The sequence below is a fragment of the Thunnus albacares genome, chromosome 1 (assembly GCF_914725855.1).
Source record: "Thunnus albacares chromosome 1, fThuAlb1.1, whole genome shotgun sequence".
NCBI classification, from domain to species: domain Eukaryota; kingdom Metazoa; phylum Chordata; class Actinopteri; order Scombriformes; family Scombridae; genus Thunnus; species Thunnus albacares.
In genome coordinates this window covers 37,727,676-37,752,134 of record NC_058106.1, presented here as the reverse complement: position 1 = coordinate 37,752,134, position 24,459 = coordinate 37,727,676, and the positions used below count along the sequence as shown (strand labels likewise).

At 39.2% G+C, this 24,459-nt stretch overlaps 1 protein-coding gene and 1 long non-coding RNA gene across 5 annotated transcripts; one reads left to right on the top strand and one right to left on the bottom strand.

Moving 5' to 3' along the window:
- Nucleotides 1-2,683: 2,683 nt before the first annotated feature.
- LOC122987167 (src substrate protein p85-like) lies at nucleotides 2,684-19,887 on the top strand. 4 transcript variants are annotated; one of them, XM_044358890.1, is made up of 16 exons: nucleotides 2,685-2,875; nucleotides 5,389-5,497; nucleotides 5,666-5,739; nucleotides 5,837-5,966; nucleotides 7,581-7,691; nucleotides 7,996-8,050; nucleotides 8,986-9,096; nucleotides 9,807-9,917; nucleotides 12,251-12,361; nucleotides 14,553-14,663; nucleotides 16,249-16,304; nucleotides 16,406-16,475; nucleotides 16,581-16,828; nucleotides 17,205-17,334; nucleotides 17,693-17,761; nucleotides 18,873-19,887. In XM_044358890.1, the coding sequence occupies exons 2-16, from the start codon at nucleotides 5,414-5,416 to the stop codon at nucleotides 19,007-19,009; spliced, it is 1,608 nt and encodes a 535-aa protein (XP_044214825.1). In that variant the 5' UTR covers nucleotides 2,685-2,875; nucleotides 5,389-5,413; the 3' UTR covers nucleotides 19,010-19,887. The 4 variants fall into 4 exon arrangements, with proteins under 4 accessions (XP_044214842.1, XP_044214825.1, XP_044214848.1 ...); XM_044358907.1 differs by lacking the exon at nucleotides 8,986-9,096 and having other exon boundaries at nucleotides 2,684-2,875; XM_044358899.1 differs by lacking the exon at nucleotides 14,553-14,663 and having other exon boundaries at nucleotides 2,687-2,875.
- Nucleotides 17,302-22,624, bottom strand: LOC122987766. The gene is made up of 3 exons (XR_006404589.1): nucleotides 22,475-22,624; nucleotides 21,263-21,352; nucleotides 17,302-17,389 (listed from the first exon to the last, which is right to left on the bottom strand). It is a non-coding gene; the product is annotated as an uncharacterized LOC122987766 (long non-coding RNA).
- Nucleotides 22,625-24,459: the final 1,835 nt, after the last annotated feature.

Sequence of the window (24,459 nt, the reverse complement as noted above, 5' to 3'; positions counted from 1 at the left end):
TTTTCCACTGCAGATAAAAAAAGACTCAAGCTTTGTCTTGTCAAGACTCTCCTGCTCTTCCTGTCGTACATTAGTTTTGATTTGTTGTCTTTTAAAGATAAAAGACATGTTCATTGTTGAGTGAGAACTGAGAACAAAGTGGTTGGATGGAGAAAATGTGTTTTCTATCTTCTCTGTCAGACCTCAGGTTACTGTTGTTCAGTCACTGTGATTGTAAAAACGTGACGGTTGGCAGCGTTGTTTGGTTCAGTGGGCGGTTTGTTGGATAGTTAAGTGAGTGAACATGCAGAGCTATCTGGCATAACTCCCCCCCAATATGTTTACATGTTTCAACTTTTTTTAAATGAAAATGTTTTGCTATTTTATAATTTGGAAATATAATTCACCAGTCAACTCGACGTAAGATGTGATATATACGGTATTTAGACATAATTTCACAGCCGTTTATCACTTGAAAAATCCAGAAGTCAAAGATCAAACAGTAAAAATTAAATTCATATAAATATTACAGATATTTAACCATAAAATTGTACAGATTGTCAAGTTTGCTGGTGCTTTATTCTTAAGTAATCGTGGTTCACAGAAGAAGACAGTCGCAGTAATGACACATTTTCCAACAGCTGGACTAAAGTCAAATATTGACAACTACAATAAGTTGACATGATGATGATATAAGAAGCTACATAGGACATAAAACAAAGTCCATGTATGTAAACATGACTGTAGATGCCACTGAGGACACTGAAGGTCTTGTCCTCTAATTTTTGTGGATTTTGTTGTCGTAGCAACCAAGAGAAGTTAATATTCTACAATTAAAATGAATAATTATTAATACTTGAATTAAAATAAACACAGTGGGTGTTTTATAAGCTGATTACAGTATATTTTATTACTTTTTGGCCAACAAAATATCAAATAAAGACTAACGGCATATCTCCCCCAGAATCCTTTACTTGGGTCAAAGTAGCAAAACTACAATGTAAAAATACTACAAGTAAAAGTCCTTAAATTTAAAATTCTACTTAAGTAAAAGACAGACATCATCAAACTATTTCAAGTATGAAGAGTAAAAGTATATCTGTTCTGCAGATAAATGCTTCCTGTGACTAAGTAGAAGACACCAGCACAGCCAACCTGCGTCTTCATTCATAAAGTTACATCAGTTCAGCTCAGAGCTGATAATCATGACAGCAGATCACAGAACAGGTCGGCTTTAAAAGTTCCTCATGCAAACTCTGAACTGGGGAAGACTGGTTTCCAGTACTATGCACCTCACTACTGAAATGAACTGCTGGACAGTTCACCCTCTAAAGGGTCACAAGATCAATCTGAGGGGTCGTGAGATGATTAATGGGGCAGAAAAGAAGAAAAAACAAAGTTCTTTTATACAAAAGTGCATCCAGTTGTTGGACTTTTCTTTCACCTTTGTTTTTGTTAAATACTGGATAAATCCTTCTTTGGTGGAATTGCACAACAACTATGAAATATGACAAAAGGCCGTAACTAGACACTGGTTTTTTATAAGAGATGTCACAAGTTAAACAGGTTAGTTTAATCTTTTAGCATTTTATAGTGTCATTTTATGTTTTTAATGTAAAATCTTAATCTGTAAAACAACTACAGCTGTCTAATAAATGTAGTGGAGTAAAAAGTACAATTTAAAATGTAGTGGAATAGAAGAATAACAGCATAAAGAAACACTCAAGTAACTCTACCTCAAAATTGTATGCAAGTAAAGTACTTGAATAAATGTACTTAGCTACTTTCCAATAATCCAATCCAAAATGATAAATATACAGTAACACCCTCATGTTGGCAAATAAAATTTACAGAAAGTATAATGAACCTTTTTTTTAATGTTGTAAAGTCCAAATACTTGGATATCTTTTTGGTTTGTGGTCAACATTAATAAAAAAAAAAAATATATAATCTATATAAGGCCCTACATGTAAATTATAACCCTTTGAAATAAAAATAAAATTGGTAATTACAGGAAGAAATGAGCCACAAATTGTTTCATATTGTTAACTGTACATAACAGAAGTGCATTACATTCACCAATAAAGAAGAATCAGAGGCCTTATCTCACAATGATTACTCACTATCTCATAGATCTCATAGTTACGAGATAGTAAGTCATAATTATGAAAACATTTCTCGTAATTTTGAGATAGTGAATCATAATTATAAAATCTTTTCTCGTAATTTTGATATCGTTTTGCTTAATTATGAAATAGTAAGTCATAATTATAATATCTTTTCTCGTCTCTCTTTTCTTCACTGGTTAATTCAGTGTTCTTCCGTAGTTTATGGTTTATTTTTGTTGTGGTAAGCTATAATAATAATTTTAATCAATTTATCAGAAAATATGTATGGACTGAAACTGCCAAAATAAATAAATAAATGGCTCAATAAATAAATAAATGAAATAATAAAGAAATAAATGTAGAAATAAAATGCCCAGTTATCAAATAAATGTGCAGGTTAATTTGAAAATAAATAAATACAATTTATTTATTTATTTGACAAATTATTTATTTTCCGTATTCACTTAATTTCATATTTATAAATGTCCTCATTTATTCTTTTATGTTTACATTTATTTCTAAAATATGAATATTAATGTGTAAATAAACAGAAATTTATAGTTTGCTCATCAACCGCCCCCCTTCCCCCCGCCCCTCTGTGACGTCACCGCTGGCACAGAAACGGGATACTGGGAGAGCCGGAAGAGCCAGCAGATCCCGGTTTAACGTTGCCGTTTGCCCATCAAAAGCTTTGAGGTGTGAGCAGACTGAACGTTACATCCACCGGGAACAGGGACATCGTTACATTTCTGTCCGGACTCTGGTCGGAGCTACCTTTGTCGTAGACGGTGAGTTGGTTAAATATTAAAAATGTCTACCTGTGACAAAGCCAGTGAGTCAGTTAACCGTTCCCTGTTAGCATTAGCATGCTAGCTGCTAGCTGACTGGAAAACTGGAACAGGAAATACCACACAGCCGCCACACTCTCTCCCGACTTTACAGTACATTTAGACACATTTTTCCACTTCTGGTCAGTCGACGTTTAATCTGCGTGTGTCGACACAACATTTAACGAGGTGTTCATCGTATTTCCAGAACCGGTCTTATGGTGGGAGCCTAAAACACGACAATTATGCCAGTGTTCCCATTGAGCTACGTGCAGAAAAACCACCACAGGAATGTTAAATTAACTGTCTTAATAGGAAATAAGTATATGTACCTGTTTTAAATGATACTGCTGTTATTTTTAGGTTTGACCTACATGGATTAAAGCAAATTAACCGACATTAACGTTAAACTGGGTTAAACGAGCTACACGGAAATCACCTAAATGCATCGAGATAACTTGATTCTGCCAGCTGCTCCCTGTTACCCAGACTTTATTTACACCCCAGAGTGACACATTTTTTCTCCGGGCCTGGTCACAAAGGCTGTAAAATGGTGTGTGTGTGTGTGAGTGTGATCACCAGATGGGTGTGGTTGTTATGTGTTGTTGTAGGAGACACTCCTGTCATGTAAAGTTGGGGTTATTCTGTCTCTCCTGAGGTTTAAAAAGTGGAGCCACGTCTCCTCTCCTGCAGCCTCTGATTGAACACAGATGCTGATTGCCCACATTGTGCTGAGTCAGGAATTAAAACAGGATCAGTACTGAAAGCTTTTTTTGTCTCCAGTGAGATGCCAGATCACTGGAGATCATCCAGAACGAGCCAAACTTAACATACCCTTCATCGTTCGGCCCCTTCATCATCTCCGTTTCAGTGCAGGACAGTGTGGTTGTGGACTGATGGTTGACGTTTTTCACCATTACTCACACAGCCTTATGTTTATCGAGTTATCAGTCCATGTAATTACTCTTCCTGTCCATATTGGCTGTGAAGTTCTCCTTTCAACTGAATGAGAATTAATCTGCAACAGTTTTTATAATGAATGAAGTGTTAAAATCTCTGGTTCCAACTGCTGAAATGTGATGATTTGCTGCTTTTGCTATTAAATCATTATTATTATCATTGTGAACTGAATGTCTTTGGGTTTGAGTCAGTTGGTCAGACAAAACCAGATGTTTCATGACATCACTTTGGACATTTTACAGTACAATCGATTCATCAGTTAATTGAGAAAATAATTGGAAGTTGAATCTATAATGAAAATAATCATTAGCTGCAGCTCTGAATTTTAGAAAAGGTTTTCTGTGAAGATTCCCAGTAACCAGTTAAATGTATATGAAGCGTTGAGTCAGCTGGACTTTTCAGAACCTCCTTTAAGAATCTACAACACGTCCGGTTGCTGCTGACTCAGTGTTTTTTGAAGATAATATCAGGCTTCAGCAGTCTGATGCAGCAGAATCAGGTGACTTTCTTCCAGAGTTAGTGTTTTTAGTATGAAACTCCCTCTCTGTGCCTCCACGTGTTGTTTCTTGTTTAGCTGCAGTGGAGCGATGGTGCAATAGTGAATTTTGTTCAGTAACTCTGGAAAAATCCACTTTACTGTTGAAGCTTCAGCTCAACTTAAGAAGTCATTTTTACACAGAATTGTAATGACATCATGTTAGGAAGGGATCACTTCAAAGCCAGTATAGACAGAGACTCATTACAGCAATCAATAACTCATTTAGATTATTGGTTATTGATATTATTTTATTGGTTCGCCTATAAAGTGTCACAAAACTGCCTGTTGTAGTTTCCCAGAATCTAAGTCCATGTCTGGTTTTGTCTGACCAACTGCAACTAAAGAGTATTTTCATCATTGATTAGTCTGACAGTTATTATTATAAAATGTCAGAAAATAGAGAAAAATGTCCAAAACAGTCTTCAAACGTCTTGTTTTGTTTGACCAGAACAATTTACAGAGAAAAACAGAAAATACTCACATTGAGACACTGGAACCAGTGAATGTTTGATCTTTTAGCTTGTAGACAAAAAATGACCTGAGCAATGAATTGATCATCAAAATGGTTGCTGATTAGTTGTCAATCAACTAATCCATTAATTGTTTCAGCTCTAATTCAGTTTACAATGATATAAAGCAGAGAAAAGCAGTAAATCCTCACATTTGAGAAGCTGGAACCAAGTTTTTGATTGATACATGATTTAATTGATTATCAAGATAGTTGCAAATTAATTTTCTGCATTTGATTAATCAGTTAATCAACCGATTTGTTCAGCTCTTCATGCCAGTAATGTATGAAGATAGACATCTGTGGTAAATGCTCTAAACACAAGGTCCTCTTACTCAGCTATTCCCAGAGTTGTCAACCGTATCCCATGGTCTTCTTCAGCTTTGAAAAATATCTGAACCAGCTTTTAATCTGGTCTCTCTGCCTGTATAATATTGTCTTTTTTAAATAAAGTTTTCTGTGTTTCAGAGTGTGTGTCATTGGCTCAGTAAAGATGTGGAAAGCAGCAGCAGGACAGTCGGTCAACGTTGCCGTAGACGACGGAGGAGACGACTGGGAGACTGACCCTGACTTTGAGGTAGCTATGCACACCTCCTCCACCTCCTCCTTCCTCCATGCCCTCCTTTAGTCCTCTTCACTCCACCTAAAGATAACATTTTACCCTATCCTTCATCTCTCTAACCACCCCCCTCCCTCCCTCCCTCCCCTACCATCCCACTGAACTGCGTGTTTCCTGTTTTTCCAGAATGACGTGTCAGAGAAGGAGCAGCGCTGGGGTGCCAAGACGGTGGCCGGCTCCGGACATCAGGAGCACATAAAGTGAGGAAGTGAATCATTTTTCTGGTGGTATTAAATCCAAAAAGCTCCCAAAGATGTGTCTTTTTTTTTTTTTTAACTCTGTCCTTCCTCTGAATAGTATCCACCGGCTGCGTGAGACGGTGTCGACGGAGCACACCAGCTTGAAGCAGAAGGAGCTGGAGGCGATGCCCAAGGCCTCACACGGATACGGAGGAAAGTTTGGGGTGCAGCAGGACCGCATGGACAGGGTAACAAAGACTTTAAGAATGATTCTCAAAGATAAACTATGAGATGGAGCTGGAACAGTCAGTTTTTATGGTTTTACATACATATTTTTGAGTTGAGATTGTTTTTCAAAGGGCTGCTTCCAAGGTCAAGAATAAACTAAATATTGAAGTGTTTGGTATTGAACATGAGCTCGACATCCTTAAAATGGTTCATATACTGTAGTTACTGTGATCTCAAGGGGTTTGATTCTCGCTTTGGGTGCGAGAGGTCCCGGGTTCATATCCTGGACGAGCCCCCGTATGTCACAGATCATAGGCTGCGACAAATATGGGAGACCAGACGAGTTTTCAACTAAGAATCAGTCTGTTTATTTACAAAATAACATGTAAGAACATGAAAAACACGGAAGTCAGTAATCATGTAGTGTAGGTATGTATGGATGTGTGAGGAAGAGGCGAGATGAAGGAGGAAAACGAAGCTCTGCGGAAGGCCAAGCTTTACACCCGAGACCACACAGGGGCCCAGGTGTGGCTCACGATGGCGATGACGAACCTCCGCCCTGCTGCGGATCCTGCGAAACAACACAGGAGCACCTAGTGGGGCGGAGGGGTCGTCACACTCTTCATCTTCCATTAGTTTTTGTTTTTATTGTAAAACTTTAAAGATGTTAAAGTGTCCAAGAAGCTTCTCAGCCTGAGCTTCATAATCAAAGTATTTCATTGTATTTTCTGATACGTTTGTGCAGGAAGGACATTTAACAGCCATGAGGTCAAACATTTATCTCTCTGGATTCACTGATATTAGGATTTAGGTCTCATTATTGACCTTTGATCTCCGGAGCAACGAAGTCTAAAGCTCAGCACAAACCTCCAGATCCTATATATCATATACGACATCGTCATATATGATGAATCTTTGCTCTTCTGTTCTCACTTTTTACTATTTTGTAAATATGTTGCTTGCAGCCTCCTTAAAGGGATGAAACCATTTTTGTATTTATGCTATAACATGAATCCATCCTGGTTTTTCATGTACTCAGAGCATTTATCAACCTAAATGACCTCAGAGATGCTCTGCAGCAGTTTCTGTAACGTTCACCTCAGTCTGTGTGTTTTTGTGTGAACAGGCTGAGTCAGTCGTGGCCGTTTCACACGCGGTAATCTTTCCTGGCAAGCAGCTCCGTCCATCCACACCTCTCTCTCTCTCTCTCTCTCTCTCTCTCTCTCTCTCTCTCTCTCTCTCTCTCTCTCTCTCTCTCTCTCTCTCTCTCTCTCTCTCTCTCTCTCTCTCTCTCTCTCTCTCTCTCTCTCTCTCTCTCTCTCTCTCTCTCTCCGGGCCGTGTGGTCACTGCAGCATGAATGTGATGACCGAGCGTTGTTTACAGCACACACTGTGTGTGTGTACTTGTGTGTGTGTGTGTGTGTGTGATGAGTCAGATTTCGCCACTTCAAACCGCTGGCTGGTGTTTCCAGCTGTAACTGCTCTTTTCATGAATCCCCCTCTCGCCTCGTTGCCCTTTTTTTTTTTTTTTTCTCTACAGTCAAGTGAATCTAAAGTGACGTTTTCTATTTGTGTCCTTTTTTCAGTCTGTGTGGTCTCAGCTTTGTGTGTCTTTTTTTTTTTTTTTTTAACAGTCTGCTGTGGGTCACGACTACCAGAGCAAGTTGTCTAAGCACTGCTCCCAGACGGACACCTCCAAAGGCTTCGGAGGGAAGTTTGGAGTGCAAGCCGACCGCGTCGACCAGGTATTTCCTGTGGTTCCCCCCGCCCCCCCTCTCCGCTTCCACTGTGTCTTCATCTTAAAGAAATAACACACAGCTGGGTCGAGACAGTTCCCAAAGCTGTTTATAATCATCCTAGTGAAATCTGGATATAAACAGTTAATTGTAAACAGTTAGTATAACTAGTTCTGCAATGGATCAGAGATTTAAAACTCATATTTTTATGCATTTTATGTATTTCAAACTCAAACTTGTGAGTCCAATCACGATGGATTATCAGTGTGATGAGGATAATTAGTCACATTGCTTGTTCCTGTCTTTATTCCAGTCTGCAGTCGGGTTCGAGTACGCCGGGAAGACGGAGAAACACGCTTCTCAGAAAGGTAACGTTGCGCATTTGTTTCCAGTAACATGCAGCCTCATCAGAGACTTGCTACAAGCTTCCTTCAGTAGATAATATATTAGTTAATGCTTTTCTGAATTCACTGTCTATCTTTAGTCCTTTTTTATCAGCCGATTAATGGTTTGAGTTTCCTCCCGATCGCCCACAGGAGGCACATTCTCCAGCCGCAGTTTGATGAGCGTTTGGCTGGTGTCCAGATGAACCGCCGCTACGCTCCTGTTGTTGTGTTTTGATCTCTGCTCTGCCAGGATCCGACTGTACAGCCAGAAGTCATGTTGTCGGCTTGTTAGCTGCTGTTTTTGTGTTTTTTATTTCTGGCACATTATAATTTACAGGGCAGTCTGTGAGTGTTGCAACATGTTTTGATATATTTTTTTGTGCTTCAGGAGGAACTTTTTAGATTTAAAATGTAAGTTTATCAGATGTAGATTCAAACACCTTCAAATTAAAGCTTAACTTTATCACTTTAACCACATATTCACTGTAAGATTTGAGGCCCGGTGTGCTGCAGTAGCCTGATACTTCCAGACTGCTCTGTATATGAGCAGGAAGAGCAGCGAGCAGTGCCATGACTCCATACTGTCACCACCTTTTTGTGTTGTGTGTTCATCTGCTCACGAGTGCGGAGAGCATCAGCCCAATTCCAACGCTTCCTTTGTAGTCTCACTACTTAACAACAGTGCAGATAATCTCTGTCTGTTGTTGCACCAACAACAGGAAAACAAATAGTCTGTTTTTAATCTACTTATTTCAAAAGAGCGTGAAGAGATCGTGTGATAACGACGGCAGTGAATGTGCTGTGTTTCATGGGGAAATTTTGGAATTGGGCAGCTTTATGACCACTGCTGCCATGCTGCTTCACCCTGACCTTTGACCCTTGCCCCCCCCCCCCCCCCCCCCTGCTTTGCTGTGTAGACTACACCACTGGGTTTGGGGGGCGATACGGAGTGCAGGCAGATCGTGTGGACGAGAGCGCGGTCGGCTTCGATTACCAGGGCAAAACTGAGAAACACGAGTCCCAGAAAGGTTTGTGTAGTTTCCCTGCCGAGCGGCATTCCTATTAATCCGGAGAAGATCTAGCAGCTGGATACACACTAACACACACAAACACACACACACACACACACACACACACACACACACACACACACACACACATATAAACACTGACTCAGGGAGTGCAGCTCCACGCAGGACCTGACGAATCATGTTTTGTTTTCTTTGCATTTCTTCCTCTTCATTCTTTTCCTTTGCCTGCTTAATATCAGGTTGCAAACAACGACCTTATTCTTCTCAGTTGCATGTGTGATGTTTGTGTCAAATAAAACACTCTTACTATAATGTTTACAAGACGTAGCACAGAACATCTGCCTCTTTATTTGGATGTTAAATGTCGTCTCCTTTAAATGTTTTCCTGCTCGTCTCAGATTTCAGGTGATTGGCACAGACTCGCCAGCACCTTCTAGACTGTAGCTGCTTTGGGTTTTGGGTTTTCTAAACATGCTCTTTGTTAAGACGTTTTCTTCCAGCTCACTTTATCGGTGATTAAAAGTTTCTACTCTAAATGCTTTGTTGTTTAAGTGTAATTTGTAGAATTAAAAACAAGCTTATTGCAGCATGATACCTGAGATTAACTACTGTTGATGCATGAGGAGAAACACATTTACGACACTCTCGTGTCGTAACTCTGCTCCGCCTCTTCCTGTCTTAACTCTGTGTGTTTCGGCCGTCGGCAGATTACACCAAGGGCTTCGGCGGCAAGTTTGGTGTGGAGACTGACAAGGTGGACAAGAGCGCCGTGGGCTTCGAGTATCAGGGCAAAACAGAGAGACACGAGTCACAGAAAGGTTGGTATCACTGCACATATTAAACACAACTGGAGTCAATATTTAATACATACTGACTATAAACTAATGTTCAGATAATTCACACTAAGAAGAAGCTTTAAGACACAGTCTGTGATTACAGTTTAATCACTTACAAATAAAATGAAATGTGACAGATTTGGTCACAACAATGAAGCACCTTGAATAAAACTGGAAAACAGCTTATTCATTATTTTTCTAGGTTAAATTTTTCATTTTATTGGTAAATGACAACAAAAAAACAACAACACTGGTTTCTACTGAAGACTTAAAACTTTAAAAAAGTCACAAATATATTGTTCCATGTAAGAAAAAAGACTCGATGATTTCCTAAAACAACGATGTGGATAACTGATGTGTTTCTGGATACATACATACCTACACTACTGATTACTGACTTCCACGTTTTTCCAACGAAATTGTAATTGTAAATTAACGGACTTATCCTAAGTTGAAAACTCGACTGGTCTCCCATATTTGTCGCAGCCTATGAGCTGTGACATACGGGGGCTCGTCCAGGATTTGAACCCGGGACCAAAGCGAGAATCAAACCCCTTGAGATCACAGTAATTACAGTATATGAACCATTTTAAGGATGTCGGGCTAATGTTCAATCCCAAACACTTCAGTATTTAGTTTATTCTTGACCTTGGAAACATCACAACAATCTCAACTCAAAAATATGTATGTAAACAGTGGAACTCTGTGGCAAAGTTGGTAGAAGAGTAAATACCTTGTTGGTTTTGTTTTTTCATGGAATTTAAAATATCACCAGACTTATTCTTTAAATTTAGTGTCTCTGCAAAAATCCCCCATATAGGATATATGTGTATATATATATATATATATATATATGATATGTATGGTTTTTTTGTCTAGTAGAATCTAACCAAATTTTAAGAAGACGGCAATAAAGGAAGGATTCAAATTGTTTCCCCAAAAAACTAAAAAGTATTAATACATTTGATAAAAACAAAAGTGACAAAGACGTTTTCAGGGATGTAACACCTGACTGACTGACTTCTTTCCATTTCTGTCCTTAGTGAAGTTCCAGGAGAGGAGACGATACATCTTTAAAAAAATCTGTTTAAACATTATTTTGTTTATTTAACATGAACAATGAACAAATATGCTGACATTCTTCATATTTAAACACTAAATATCAATCAGTGTTTGACTTTTAGATGATAAACTTCTGTTAAACTGTCGTGTGGTTTAATAAGAAGGCATCTCTCTCTGAGAGCGGTTAAACTCGCCGTCTCGCTGCAACGCGTCCGGTCATGAAGTTCAGAAGGTTTATTTATCATCGTCACCATCAGCACACCGTTGACATGCGGTTATATGAACTCACACACGACTTCAAAGAGTTCAACGAGGGAAGTTTTGGTCTCTGTGATCCTCTCTGGTACACTGATACTTCCTCTCGGTGCAGCAGTGACTGCTGTAGCAGCAGCTGTGCAATCCTATTGGCTGAGAGACAGGAAGAGAGAGAGAGAGAGAGAGAGAGAGAGCTCGGACAGCAGAGACGATGAACCTTTTAACATAAACTGTTGTTTCTTTGGTCGATATGACTAAACTATAAAACTGACAAACACTTAACAGATAGAAACTAATAAAGCTTAATGTATTGATAGAGAAGATTCTATTATACTGGTAGAAGAGAACATTTAACGAGAGAGCAAAGCTTCATCAGTTTGTCTTCATCACTGTGAACTCAGCTGACGTGTTCATGTGTCCAGAAGGTCTGAACCAGTAAAAACCTTCATGTCCGGACTCGTAGCGTCTCTGCTTGTAGCTTCTTGTCTTTGACGACTGCGGGCGCATGTTAAAGACCTTGATGGCCTCAAGAATTTACCCACAATGCTCTGGGCTCTGTGTGTGTGTGTGTGTGTGTGTGCGTGTGTGTGCGTGTGTGTGTGTGTGTGTGTTTGCCGTCCAGGTTTGCATATGTGGAGCGAGCTGTGATAACCGGATCACATGGTCTGATAACAGGGCGGCAGGACATTTTAATACAGCTGAGAAACAGGCGAACACGTCAGTTTAATAGTGATAAAATAGCTTCAGTGATAAATCAGGTATTTTAATAGCTGGATCACACAAAACCAAACATTCCTGGATTGTAATTTCTAAATGGAATCACCAGGAAATTTACCAGCTAACAGATAAAATATTATCCCATCATTCACTCCCACTTCCTGTAATTCACTCGTCAGGTTTCAGCAACACGATGAGCTAATATCTGCTTCTGTCTTTGTGTGTGTGTGTGTGTTTGTGTGTGTGTGTGTGTGTTTGTGTGTGTGTGTGTGTTTCTACAGACTACGTGAAGGGTTTCGGGGGGAAGTTCGGCGTGCAGACGGACAGACAGGATAAATCAGCGCTGGGATGGGATCACCAGGAGAAACTACAGCTCCACGAGTCCCAGAAAGGTACTGGTGTTGTACTGGTTTAACCTTTTTTATGGCTTTCAGGTTTTAGATGGACACCTCTAAAAATATACAGGTTTAGGACATGAAGAAGGCTGTATATAATCAGTGTTGGTGTTGTTGGTTATGGGGCTTCTCTTTCCACTGCTTCCAAACTGTATATTAGTTAAAAATCTTATCTTAAAAAAATCCACCAATCGTCGTCCTTAACGAGTCGTCTGCTGTGAGTTTAGCAGACGACGTGTGTTCCTTCCCTCCTTCCTCCCTCACTCAGCCCGATGCTTCCTGCTCTGTTGTGGTTTCATCGTGGCTTCAGATGTGGTCTTTCAAAGGTCGACAACTTCCTCAATCTGCGGCTCAAATAGAGGAAGTGAAACCGCAGCTCAGATTTATATTTGCATGTCAGGCGTTAAGCTGATGTTTTCATCCAGTGCAGCTTTACAATCAGTGCAGCAGAGCAATTAAGTTCAGCGTTCAAAGTAAAATAAAGAGTCATATGAGGTGTTTAACACTCATTAACTTTCTCAAGAAGCTTTTGAGGAGTTCAGGAAGTAAAGGTGTGTTCTGATTGGAGGAACCAGGGAAGACATTTACTTCCTGTCAGATAGTTTCAGGTGTTAAAGTCTCTGATCCAGAGCAGGCGGTACTTTCCAGAGGTTCAGGAACGTCGCAGGGATGACTGATGCTGATTGGTCAAACACAGACCTGTTTCAACATGTGTACAGCTTAAATAATAAAACAGAAGCACTCAAGTATCGAAATGGGGACGAAGGTCAGTTATTTATTAACTTAAAAAACAAAAGTAGGCTTTGATGACGGCGCCTGGATTGTTTTTTAAGGGGAGAGAGCGAGCAGCAGTAGAGAATAAAAGAAATAAAGCATTTTACATTTTAAAGTAGAAATAAAAGCATTAAACATTCAGCAGATCATTTACTGTGGAGACAGAAACTCTACAAGTTAAACATCAGAGTTCTGCAACAGTAAACACAAAGAACAACAGGACGACTGTTGTTTCCTCGTGTGTGACAAATACTCGTCGTCTGTTGTTACACGGTATCTACACACTCCTTCAGATGCAGCAAATGGAAACAGGAATAATTAAACCTCATTTCAACTGCAGGAACTTTCATCAGAGACCAAGAACCTTTTAAGGAACTCAGTTTCTCTTCCTGCGTTTCCACCAGAGGAAACAGAGTCTAAATGAAATCCCAGGGAGATTGATTAACCTCCTAAAAAGTCCCTGCTGGGGGAGGAGGAGGGGTTTACTCTCCTAAAGAACAGGAACTTTGGGGGCGGGGTTTGCAGGGATGGCCGTCACTGATTGGTCAAAAACACCCAGTGTGACTGTTTAAACTTGTGTATCGCTTCATTCATAAAATAAGTAAGAACTCTACATGTCTCTTTGTTAACATTAAAATAAAGTTAAGATTTGTTTTTTGCTTGGAGAGAGAGAGCGTGGTGTTGGTCGAGCAAGCTAGAGAGTGAATGAAGAGAGAGAGAGAGAGGTAGCCGGTGGATGAGAGAAATAAAACTTTATATTCTGATAGTTTGATGGTGTTTATGTTCTAACAGACGCTCTTAGTCTCAGTTTTTCCTTCTTAAAGCTGTTTGTCAGAGAGTTCTGCTTCAATCTGCAACTTTTTTAACTTTCTAAAAGTCGAGGCCTCTTTCTGCAGAAACTGAAACCTTGTTCTGTCAGAGACAAGTGAGGACAGAAATCAACTGATAGATGAATGTAATATTTTCTCTTCAGTATTCTTTCATCACACAACACGACAACCGGCTTCATTTCCACACAGAGGAAAACAGACGCTCTAAAAATATTTACAACTCGTGTCGAACGACGTTGATCTGAAAACCCACAAATCTACAGTCGGTAAATGTCACAAACATTTCTTCATCCTGAGAAGGTTTCAGGTAAAAGAAAAGAGGCAGAAATAGAAAGCAGGTAGTGAGAAGAGGAAGATGAATGTTGTCGGAGCTGCAGGTCTCGATGCTTTCTGTTGCATTTCCTGTTTTATGACCATGATGTTTATCCTTCATGTCACTGAGCAGCTGTGTTTACTGGTCCTGAAAGTCCTGCTGGGTGCATCATTGTCTCTATATGTCTGTCTCTTTATATATATGTGTGTTTGTATTTGTCTGTCCTTATATATGTGTATATATATGTGTGTGTGTGTGTGTTGTGTTGCAGACTATAAGCGGGGGTTTGGAGGGCAGTATGGGGTAGAGATGGAGAAGCAGGACCAGTGTGCTCTGGGCTATGAGCACAAGGAGAGCCTGGCCAAGCACGAGTCCCAGAAAGGCACAGATACTCCCCCCCCCCCCCCCCCCCCCCCACCCGAACACCCACAACCCCCCCTCCTATTTCAAACCCCCCCTCCTCCAGATAAAACACTTCCTCTTAGCTTGATACTCCTTCCTCCTTGGCACCGTCCTCCTCCTCCTCCTCCTCAGTAGCAGCTGTTTTCTTTTAAGTTATGGACACGCCTCCTCTGTCAGATAACTCCCCCCCCCCACCGGCCCGCCTCGCTGTCACACTTTGCAGCACAGACAGTTCACCTGAATTACATCCACTGAGATTTCTGCCACCGCTCTAATTCAGTGGAGGTGAACGGATTCTGTTTGTGAAGCTGAAAATATAGAAAAGTGAGTTTAAGATATTTTAAAAAATGAAATGTTTTCTGGATAATTCACAGACAGTCAACAGTTTCATTGTTTCTTTAGTCGATAATAAAATAAAACAAATAAAACTGAGGTTCAAAGTTAATTCTTGACCACAGCAGCCATTTAGCAGCAGTTCTGGATCTTTCGATTATATCACATGATCCTCTTTCCAGTTGATATGGAACTGTAGGTGTCAAATATTCACCTTAAGTGTATAAAAATAGAATTAAAAAGTATCAAAACCTACAAATAAAACAATCTACAGAAAGATGTATGTAGTGATTTGGGTGAACTGAACCTTTAATCAGATTCTATCAGGTCTTATTGTTCTGTAGTTTCTCTCTGACGTTGTTTCAGGTTTGTTGTTGTCTGTGCTGCTCAGCTGTGACAGGGTTTATTTTTTTATGTTAAACAGTTTGTGTTTGTTCATTCCCTGCAACAAACGGCCTTTATTTTAGGTCGAGGTGATGTCAAACAGTGTGATTCATGTTTAGTCATTAAACATAAAGCTGTATTAAAGCTTTAGGAGCAGCTGTTTAAAAAGGAATTGGCAAAAAGTAATAAACACATAGTTCATCCTTTTTTAACTACACCTGTTTTTTTTTTAATATTAATCAATGACATTAATCACCTCGGCCCTCTACCCCCCCCCCCCCCCCCCCCAATCCATCACCCCCCTCCCCCCGCTGTTTCCAGCGCCGCCATGAAGCTGTTTGTTTGCTTCTGTGTTCTCTTCATGCATGACGGCAGCACTGTCGTACGGCCACGGCGCATCTTTACCGACACCTCCTGCTGCGACCACACGGAGACACGGCTGATCTTCAGTGCACAGATTGAGCCAAGATGGCTGCTTGACCCCCTCCCCCTCCCTCCACCCCCCCAAAACGTCTGGCTCATGTTATCGTTTCTCCTATCATCCTATCAGTCCTCCTTCTGTCTGCATTCAGTTCTTTTTTTTGTTCTTCCTCTACAGGTTTGCATGAGCTCATTGACTGCAGCAGCTCTTCTGTTTGAACTCAACCACAGTCTGCTTCATCTGAACTGAGACCACAGAGGGTTTCATACTGAGCCTCTAATAGAGTATAATGAAGAGGCTAAAATAAATCATAAACAATAATCAGTGCTGTAGCTGTTTAAAGTTCTGATGATGCTGACTGTGGTTGATCTTTAAAGATGAGAGTAAAACACACAATAACTCTGATTTATCTCCCGTTTATTACCAGATTATTCTAAAGGATTTGGAGGGAAATTTGGTGTCCAGAATGACCGGATGGATAAGGTAAAGACTGTGTGTGTGTGTGTGTGTGTGTGTGTGTGTGTGTGTGTGTGTGTGTGTGGTTGTGTGTAGAGCTCGGTCTCATCTCTCTCTCTGGTCGACAGAGCGCCGGGACGTTTGAAGACGTAGAGAAACCGACTTCATCTTACCAGAAAACCAAACCTGTGGAGGCTGGTAAGCATCCGTCAGTAGCATCTGTGTTTGAGAGAATCAGAATCTGATCCCATCGTCTAATCCTCTCCTCCTCATCCTCATCCTCATCATCATCATCATCATCAGCCGGCAGCAGCACAGGAAGCATCAAGGCCCGCTTCGAGAACATCGCCAAGCAGAAGGACGAGGAGGACAGGAAGAGGGCCGAGGAGGAGCGAGCGCGCCGGCAGGCGAGGGAGAGGCAGGAGCAGGAGGAGGCGCGCCGTAAAATCGAAGAGACACCCAAGGCCCCGTCTCCCGTCCCCGCCGCCAGTCCCAGCCCGGCTCCCAGTCCCACTCCACCAGTCCAACCAGCTGCTGCCCCGACACAGCAGGTGAGACGTCATTTATATTTATCTCTGTGTCGTCCAGTTTCCTGAGTTACTGATTGATCTTGTTTCTTGTGTGCATGTGAACGTGCTGATGGACGCACGCTTAGTTAACTTCTTGGTATTTTATTGACACATCGCAGCTTTACTGGTAGTTTTACAGTCGCAGTTGTTTCTCTTTTGCTCAAACACACTCAGCTGATGTTCAGCTGTTGCAAAAGCTGCATGTTTTAACTTCTGTTTATAGCTGAAGTTTGTCAATAATCCACTGAGCTGTTAATCACCTGCACTGTTGCTCTAGTTTATCTGGAAAAGTTTCAACCTATGCTGGAAGACGAGTCTCGTCCTGTTTTCAACTCTCTTTCCGACATGTTCTTGTTAGAGCGCGGAGGAGGCGTCCTACGATGCCGTCGAGGAGAACGGCGAGCAGCAGCAGTATGAGGCGGAGCCACAGAGCCACGTCACACAGCAGGAGGATCTGTACCAGACCCCCGAAGAGACCGCAGCAGCAGGTGATGCTCTCCTTTCATCTGTGTTCAGCTTGATACTGATGTCATGAGATCAGATCTGTTAGCATTTTACAGAAAAGAACAAGTGACAGATTTTACATTTTACAGTATCGGTATCAGTAGTAAACTTGGACTTTTCAGTGACGTGGGAGACATCTGGTGTCCAACAGTAGTTTTAAATGATCAATATTTAGATGTTCAGAGTTTCTAGATGTTTAAAACACATGGAGAGGATCTTCAAGAGACAAACAAAGATTAAAGAACCGAGCAGGATAAATGACGTCTTGTATACTCGGTTTGTATCCAGACGCTTCCTGCAGAGTCAGTCTGTACTTAACAAACCCTGGTTGTTGTCTTGCAGACGGTCAGCAGTACGAGTACGGCGAGGACCTCGGGGTGACAGCGGTGGCTCTGTACGACTACCAAGCAGGTGAGACTGAAGCTGTGAATGTTTGGTTCAGAATATAAGAGCTTCGTCACACCAGCATTTAAAACAGTAACATTTCAGTAAGAAATCAGTTCAGTGAGGCAAAATAAAGTTTTGTTTGCAGAGTTTATTTAACTTTGACAGGAAATGAAGGCAGCGCTGAGTCACATTTCTCTAACACTGATCTGCTGGAAAGCAACACCAGTAGAACACGTTTGTCTTTGTTTTCATTTTGCAAGAACAGTTTATTTATACAAAACATTTCATACAGCAGGAAACCCGGAGAACACAAGAACAGGAAGAAGAACACAAATAAATACAAGACTGAAAGAGACGAGTAAGATTAATAGAACAATAAAATAAATCAAACTAGATACGAAGTAAAGAAGCATTAAAAAGGCAGAATAAAACATATGAAGTGTAGCTTTAACATTGAATTAAAACAAACAGATGTTTTGTCTGCAGTCTGAGGTCTTCAGGTAGTTTGTTCCAGATTTGAGCAGCACAAAAGCTGAAAGCTGCTTTAGGAACCACAAGAAGACCAGCAGCTGAGCTGAAAGCTCTGGAAGCTTCAGGAGACACGAAGCTTTCAGAGATTTATGGACAAACTGGCAACCAGTTTAGTGGGTGGAGAACTGGTGTAATATACTCAGATATTTTAGTCTTTGTTAGGACTCGAGCAGCAGCGTAACACTTCCTGCAACACCCGTTTCACAAGGACGTGCAAATGAACTTCCTGGTGCGACCGAGCACTAACTGGTTCCCAGTATCTCTGTGGCTTTAGGCAGAATACTTAATGGTTTATTAAGAGTTTCTCTAACAGATCAGAGACAGTGAAGTGTACAGATATCTGGTTTATTTTCATTATCAATTAATTAGTGGGTCCATAAAATAGTGAAAAATGTTCATTACAATCTCCCAAAGTGCATAGTTACATATTTTATGTCTTGTTTTGTTAAACCAACAACACAAAACCCCAAAAATATTCAGTTTACCATTTGAGACGATGGAATGACTGAATTTAAATTATTTTTGCTTGATTTTAAAAATAAACGAATAGTTTCATTAACTAAACACCTTCATCACCAACTTCATCTGTGTCGTCTCGTTTCAGCCGGAGACGACGAGATCTCCTTCGACCCCGACGACATCATCACCAACATCGAGATGATCGACGAGGGCTGGTGGCGAGGCGTCTGCAGAGGCGCCTACGGCCTTTTCCCGGCCAATTATGTGGAGGTTCGGCAATGATGTCGCCCCGCCCCCCAAGAAGAAGAAGAAGAAGAAGTTTTTCAAATCCCCCTTTTTTTTTTCCCTTTTTTTTCACACTCGGGTCTTTTCTCTCTTCACCTCATCGTAGCGCTTCGTCACCGTGCGAGACGTCTCCATAACCGGCTTTTCTTTTGCTTCTTTTCATCCATCCCTCCTCCAGCTTTTCCTTTTTTATTTTTTTTACGTCATTCGTCTCCGTGCAGCAGTTAGACAGGAAGTTATCTTAAAGGATGACTCGATACCAAGAGAATAAATATAGAACTAATTATCTGGGCTTAAAAAAAAAAAAAAAAAAAAAGGTCACAAAGCGTCGTCCTGCACTTCTGCTTTGCACCAATCAAAGCTGCAACAACATTCTTCTTCTTCTTCTGCCTCGCAGCTAGAAGTTTGAAGCTTTATTAATATTTTTTTTTTCTCTCCAGATATTGTATTAGAGTTCAGCTTCACAGCATCAGGTATTGTTGCTTAATCACATGTTGGAGCTGCTCACTGTTTCGTAGCTTCAACTTAATATAAGCAGAAGCAGTTAAAGGTGGAAAAACAACAACAACAACAACACTGCCTTGGATTATTATTATTATGATGATGTAAATTGATGGCTGTATACTGTCCAGTACATCCACAACGGACCAAAAAGCTCATTAACCGCGTTTTAGCTTCTTGGTCTTCATAAAAGGAAACTCACCTCCCGACTGAAGCTGCACTTCTTCGTGCTGTACGTTCTCCTTTTTTTTTTTCTGAACGCTTGCATCAGTCGTAATAGTTTTTTTTATTACTATTACTATTGATCAATAATGAGGTTTCCTCCTTTTTACTGATGTTTGAATTGTTCACAGGAAATAAAGGGGCCAATAATGTCAAAGACTTTTTCTCCACAAGCTTAAAAAAAACAACAAAACACTACAGGTCATAGTATTATTTTAATCATTGATATCATGCTTAGAATCATGTACAGAGAGATCATGAGTTATGATGCTATAATAATAATAATAATAATAGATTTGAAGACATATTTTTGTTTCCTGTCGCTGTTTTTTTTTTTTTTTTTCTTTGGACGTGGACGAGACGTGTGTGTTTGTGTCTTGCTGCGGTGAATGCTGGAGTTTAGTGTCGTATAAAACGTCGATGTCGCCCAAATAATAACATCCCTCATAAACGACCAAACTGTGCGTTGACCTCGGAGCGACCTTTTTAAAAAACGAGTCGTTTATCAGCAGAAAAACCGGAAGAATCTTTGATGTTTTCTCTGAACACTAATTAACAGTCTAACAGTCGGCAGGTTTAACGAACTGCTGCTCTGTGGGTCGCAGTAGTGTAGCTTCATCGGGTGAGTGTGTGTGTGTGTGTGTGTGTGTGTGTGTGTGTGTGTGTGTGAGAGAGTGAGAGAGAGTGTGTGTGTGTGTGTGTGTGAGAGAGGGTGTGTGTGTGAGGGTTTTCATTTAATTCATCTTTGGGGTTTTATAATAATAATAATGATAATAAAAAAAGTGACCTTTTCAAATGCATTATTTTTATCTGTACCTCTGTTTGCTTGAGTCACATCATTACCTGCTTGTTCTTTTTTTTTTTTTTTTTTTAGTTTCAATAAATAAACTATGAATGAAACGTTTGTTTGTTTGAATCATTTTAATGTCTCAATATAACAAGTTTATATCTGAGAGACAAAATTCAACAAGTCAGAGGAAGACTTTTGTTTGTATGAAAATGAAAATACGAATCTTCGAGCTCACAAATTGACATTATTATTAAATTGAAACTAACGGATAAGTCGTGCCCAGATGAACATCACTTGCTGTAATTGTTCTTCCTGTTCATAGTTACTGTTAAAAGATTCCTTCCTAGTGAACTTTCAATAATGCTGAAGTTAATTTGAGGCTTCAGTAGACTTTGACTGAGTTTGTCAAATCAAGTAGAAAACTTCCACAGTTTGTCTTTTTACTATAAAAGTTTCCTTGTTGAACTGTGGTGAAAGAATAGAAACAAAAAGAGGGAATTTTATGATAAAAAGACTGAAACTTTGAAAGATAAACACTTAATTTGACTCATTTAAATAGTTGAAGCTTCATATTATCTTCAGATAAATGTTTGAATATATTAGATGTAGATTTTTCCTCCATCACTCTGAGCTGAGATGCGTCACTAGTGACAGACACCTTCGTCTATTATGTGATTTAACATAAATAACCCAAAATCTCCACCTGAACATCATGCTGAAACATAAATATACCTTACCATAGTGATGTGTTGTTTTAGTGTGGAGGACTTGATGATGATGATGATGATGATGATGATGGTGGTGTCTCAGGAGCAGCTCCTCTTCGTCTGATTGGTAAATCAAAAATTATGTTTACAGAAAAGCAGTTCAACGACTGACCAGACTGATACTGGAGGTTAATAAAGACTCAACAGGACTTTACTGTTAACTGACTCATATTAAAGCTAAAACTGAAAATTAATCAGCAACAATTTTAATAATCAAATGAATGTTAAAAACTTTTTGAGTAAATATGGCAAATATTCTCTGGTTCCAGCTTCCTAAATGTGAATATTACTGGTTTTCATATTTCTTTATTATAATAAACCATCAGCTCTGAGAGCTTGGGTCGGACATTTCTCACAATTTACTGACATTTTGCAAAGTAACTAATTAATCGAGAAAATAATTAGTAGATAAATCAATAACGAAAATAATCTTTATTTGAGGCCAGTTTCATTTCCTTAGAGATGATGCTACCTGAGAGATAACTGAATAATATGTACAAGATAAATAAAAAATCATCACATGTTTTTTTAAAATAAACATTTTTGATAACGATCTTTAAATGAGGGTTTAAAGATTTGTAACTGTAATGAGGAAGATCACACTTCTGGTCTTTATTAATCATTTATTCTCCCAAAATTATTCATTCTTACAATTTTCATTAATGTTTTATTGATCTTTATAATTATGTCTGTTTTAATTTGTTAAACAAACTCCATAAATAAACTGTCCTGATTGAAATGCAGTGATTCCATTTCCTATAATAAATAAACTCATCACTGCTCTCTGGTGGATAAACTGTGTCATGATTTCTCTACATTATTAACCACATGTCTTTTTCTCTCCTGTTTGTTGTAACTTATCTACCAACATATACAGCGTAACTAATATATCTACACACACTCACACACAGCAGCCCACCTGTTGTCTGTCTGGTTCTCATCCTGAGTTCATGAAACTCAGCATCAATCTGCTCTTATTGAACAGTGTGGAGATCTTGTTGATCACATGTCTTTTATTATGTGAGTAATCCAGAATTCATGGTTAAGATTTAGATTCTGCAGACAAGTAAAGCTTTGCACATCACGTACATACATATAATATACTGCTTTTTGCATTTAGTACACAAGAAATCATAACATATTTAACTGTTTTATACACACAGGAGATAAAACAATACTTACCTCAAACTGCAACATCAGAAAACCGCTGATGGTTAAAACATTTTCCCTAAAATATAATAATTACTTTGTGTTTTCTGAGTTGTTTCTGAAGCTGTTTCACCTCCTTCATCAATTACTTTTAATTTCTTCCAGCTGTGAGCAGCTCCTCCATTTCCTCTGTGCAATGCATCATGGGAGAATAGTGTCCAACACCTGTTTTTCAGTCTGCATATTTACTTTTGTCACTTTTTAGTGTGAACACACGACATTCAAACCCTGTTTGGAATCAGGACTCTGATGTGATTACTGTTGAAAGTATTAAAGAACAAAAACAGAGATGAACTAAATTAAAAGGTCCTAAAACTGAATCACTCTTTAAAAGCTTGTCTGGTGATGATTTCTAAGAACCTTTTATTGGGTTTAAAATTTTAATGAGACAGAAATTATGCAATAGATTTGCTGGATGTTATCTCTGATGATGCTCAACATTTCAAATATTATTCTCTAAAGAGAGAAAAATGTTTTACTCAGTTAAAGATTCTTGGTTACTTCTTCATTTTTTTATATTACTTTGTTGAAGATGTGTATAATTAGATGTAGTCTTATCTTAAATTTTAAATTAAAATTCAAATGTATAATAGCTCTTAAACATGTATCAATTCATTAATCATTTAAAATTAAACAATGTTAAGTCTAATATTTTACATTGTTAATTTTGTAAAATTACAAAAAGTAAATGTATTTAAAAATACATTTATATATGTTTACACAATAAAAATCTTTTAAAACCCAAATTATATCAGTACAAACAAACCTTTTAATATTTTGTTAGTTGTGGGCAGAATGAGAATGAAGCTCTGTGGCTACAATTATTTAATATATCACAAAGAAATTTTCCTTCATTTGATTTTTGTTTGTTCCTTAATTTGATGGAATTTTTAAAACTGTGTATTTAAACTAACTCAGACTGCTGAAGCCTCATATTGACTTCAACTAAACTTTTAAAGAGGACTCATATTCTGCACATTTCCAGCTCTATATTTATATTCTGGGGCTCTACTGGAATATATTTGCATGATTCCCAGTTAAAAACTCCTTATTTATCTTCTACTGGTCCTTTATGCAGCCCCTCAGTTCAGCCTCTGTCTGAAACAGGCCGTTTTAGCTCCTGTCTCTTTAAGGCCCCGCCTCCTGATGAGCACACTCTGTTCTGATTGGTCAGCTTTCAGGAAGCTTCCTCCGGCTCTGGAGGCTACGTAAACAAACTATAATAGCAGGATTTCACTTCTTTTTCTCCTTCTTTACTCCAAATGTCAACTTTTCAAATCAATCTGTACATGTTGGAGCTGAATCACTTCTGAAATATGAGAGTGTTTGGAGAAACGTTAGCAACAAAGGCTGCAGAACGGACGGCCATTTGTTGACATGTGACGTCAACAAGATAGAAAAAAACACAGCAAATGAAGCAGGGAACATTTCTACATACGTTAACCTTACGTTGTGGAACTCTGACCATGAGATATCCACATCATAACAGTATATAAATGACAGAAAATCATAAAAAAATCATAATATGGCCCCTTTAAATACATTTTTGCTTAAATCAAGGACTGTGGATTTTGTCCTCCATCATTTACAGCTGCATTTCTTCTAATCTTCTAATGGTCAGTATGACTTAGAGGAATCGTTACGGCAAGAAAAACCTGTTTCAGTGTTTACATCATCACCTGACTGCTGTTTAAAGACACACTTGGAAAATCCTCATCCAGTGTAAACACATCGACCCACACAGACACTGAACACACACAGGAAATGTAAAGACTGAGAGGAAAACAACACTAGTGCAATATTATATTTATTTCTTACAGTGAATTTTGGTTGCCATACAAGAAGTCTTGAGGATTTGAGGGGGGAGGGGGGGCAGGGGAGGAAGGAAGAGTGCAGTTACAGGAAAATTCTCTCTCTTTTCATTTCAGTAATTAGTTGACTCTATGATGATTTAGTAG

Bases quoted from the DNA above. Each gene is read 5' to 3' on its own strand.
- LOC122987167 (XM_044358890.1), top strand. From the start codon at position 5,414: ATGTGGAAAGCAGCAGCAGGACAGTCGGTCAACGTTGCCGTAGACGAC. The intron at 5,967-7,580 runs GTAACAAAGACT...TTTTTTTAACAG, and splicing joins AGCAGGACCGCATGGACAGG to TCTGCTGTGGGTCACGACTA. The intron at 17,762-18,872 runs GTGAGACTGAAG...GTCTCGTTTCAG, and splicing joins TCTGTACGACTACCAAGCAG to CCGGAGACGACGAGATCTCC.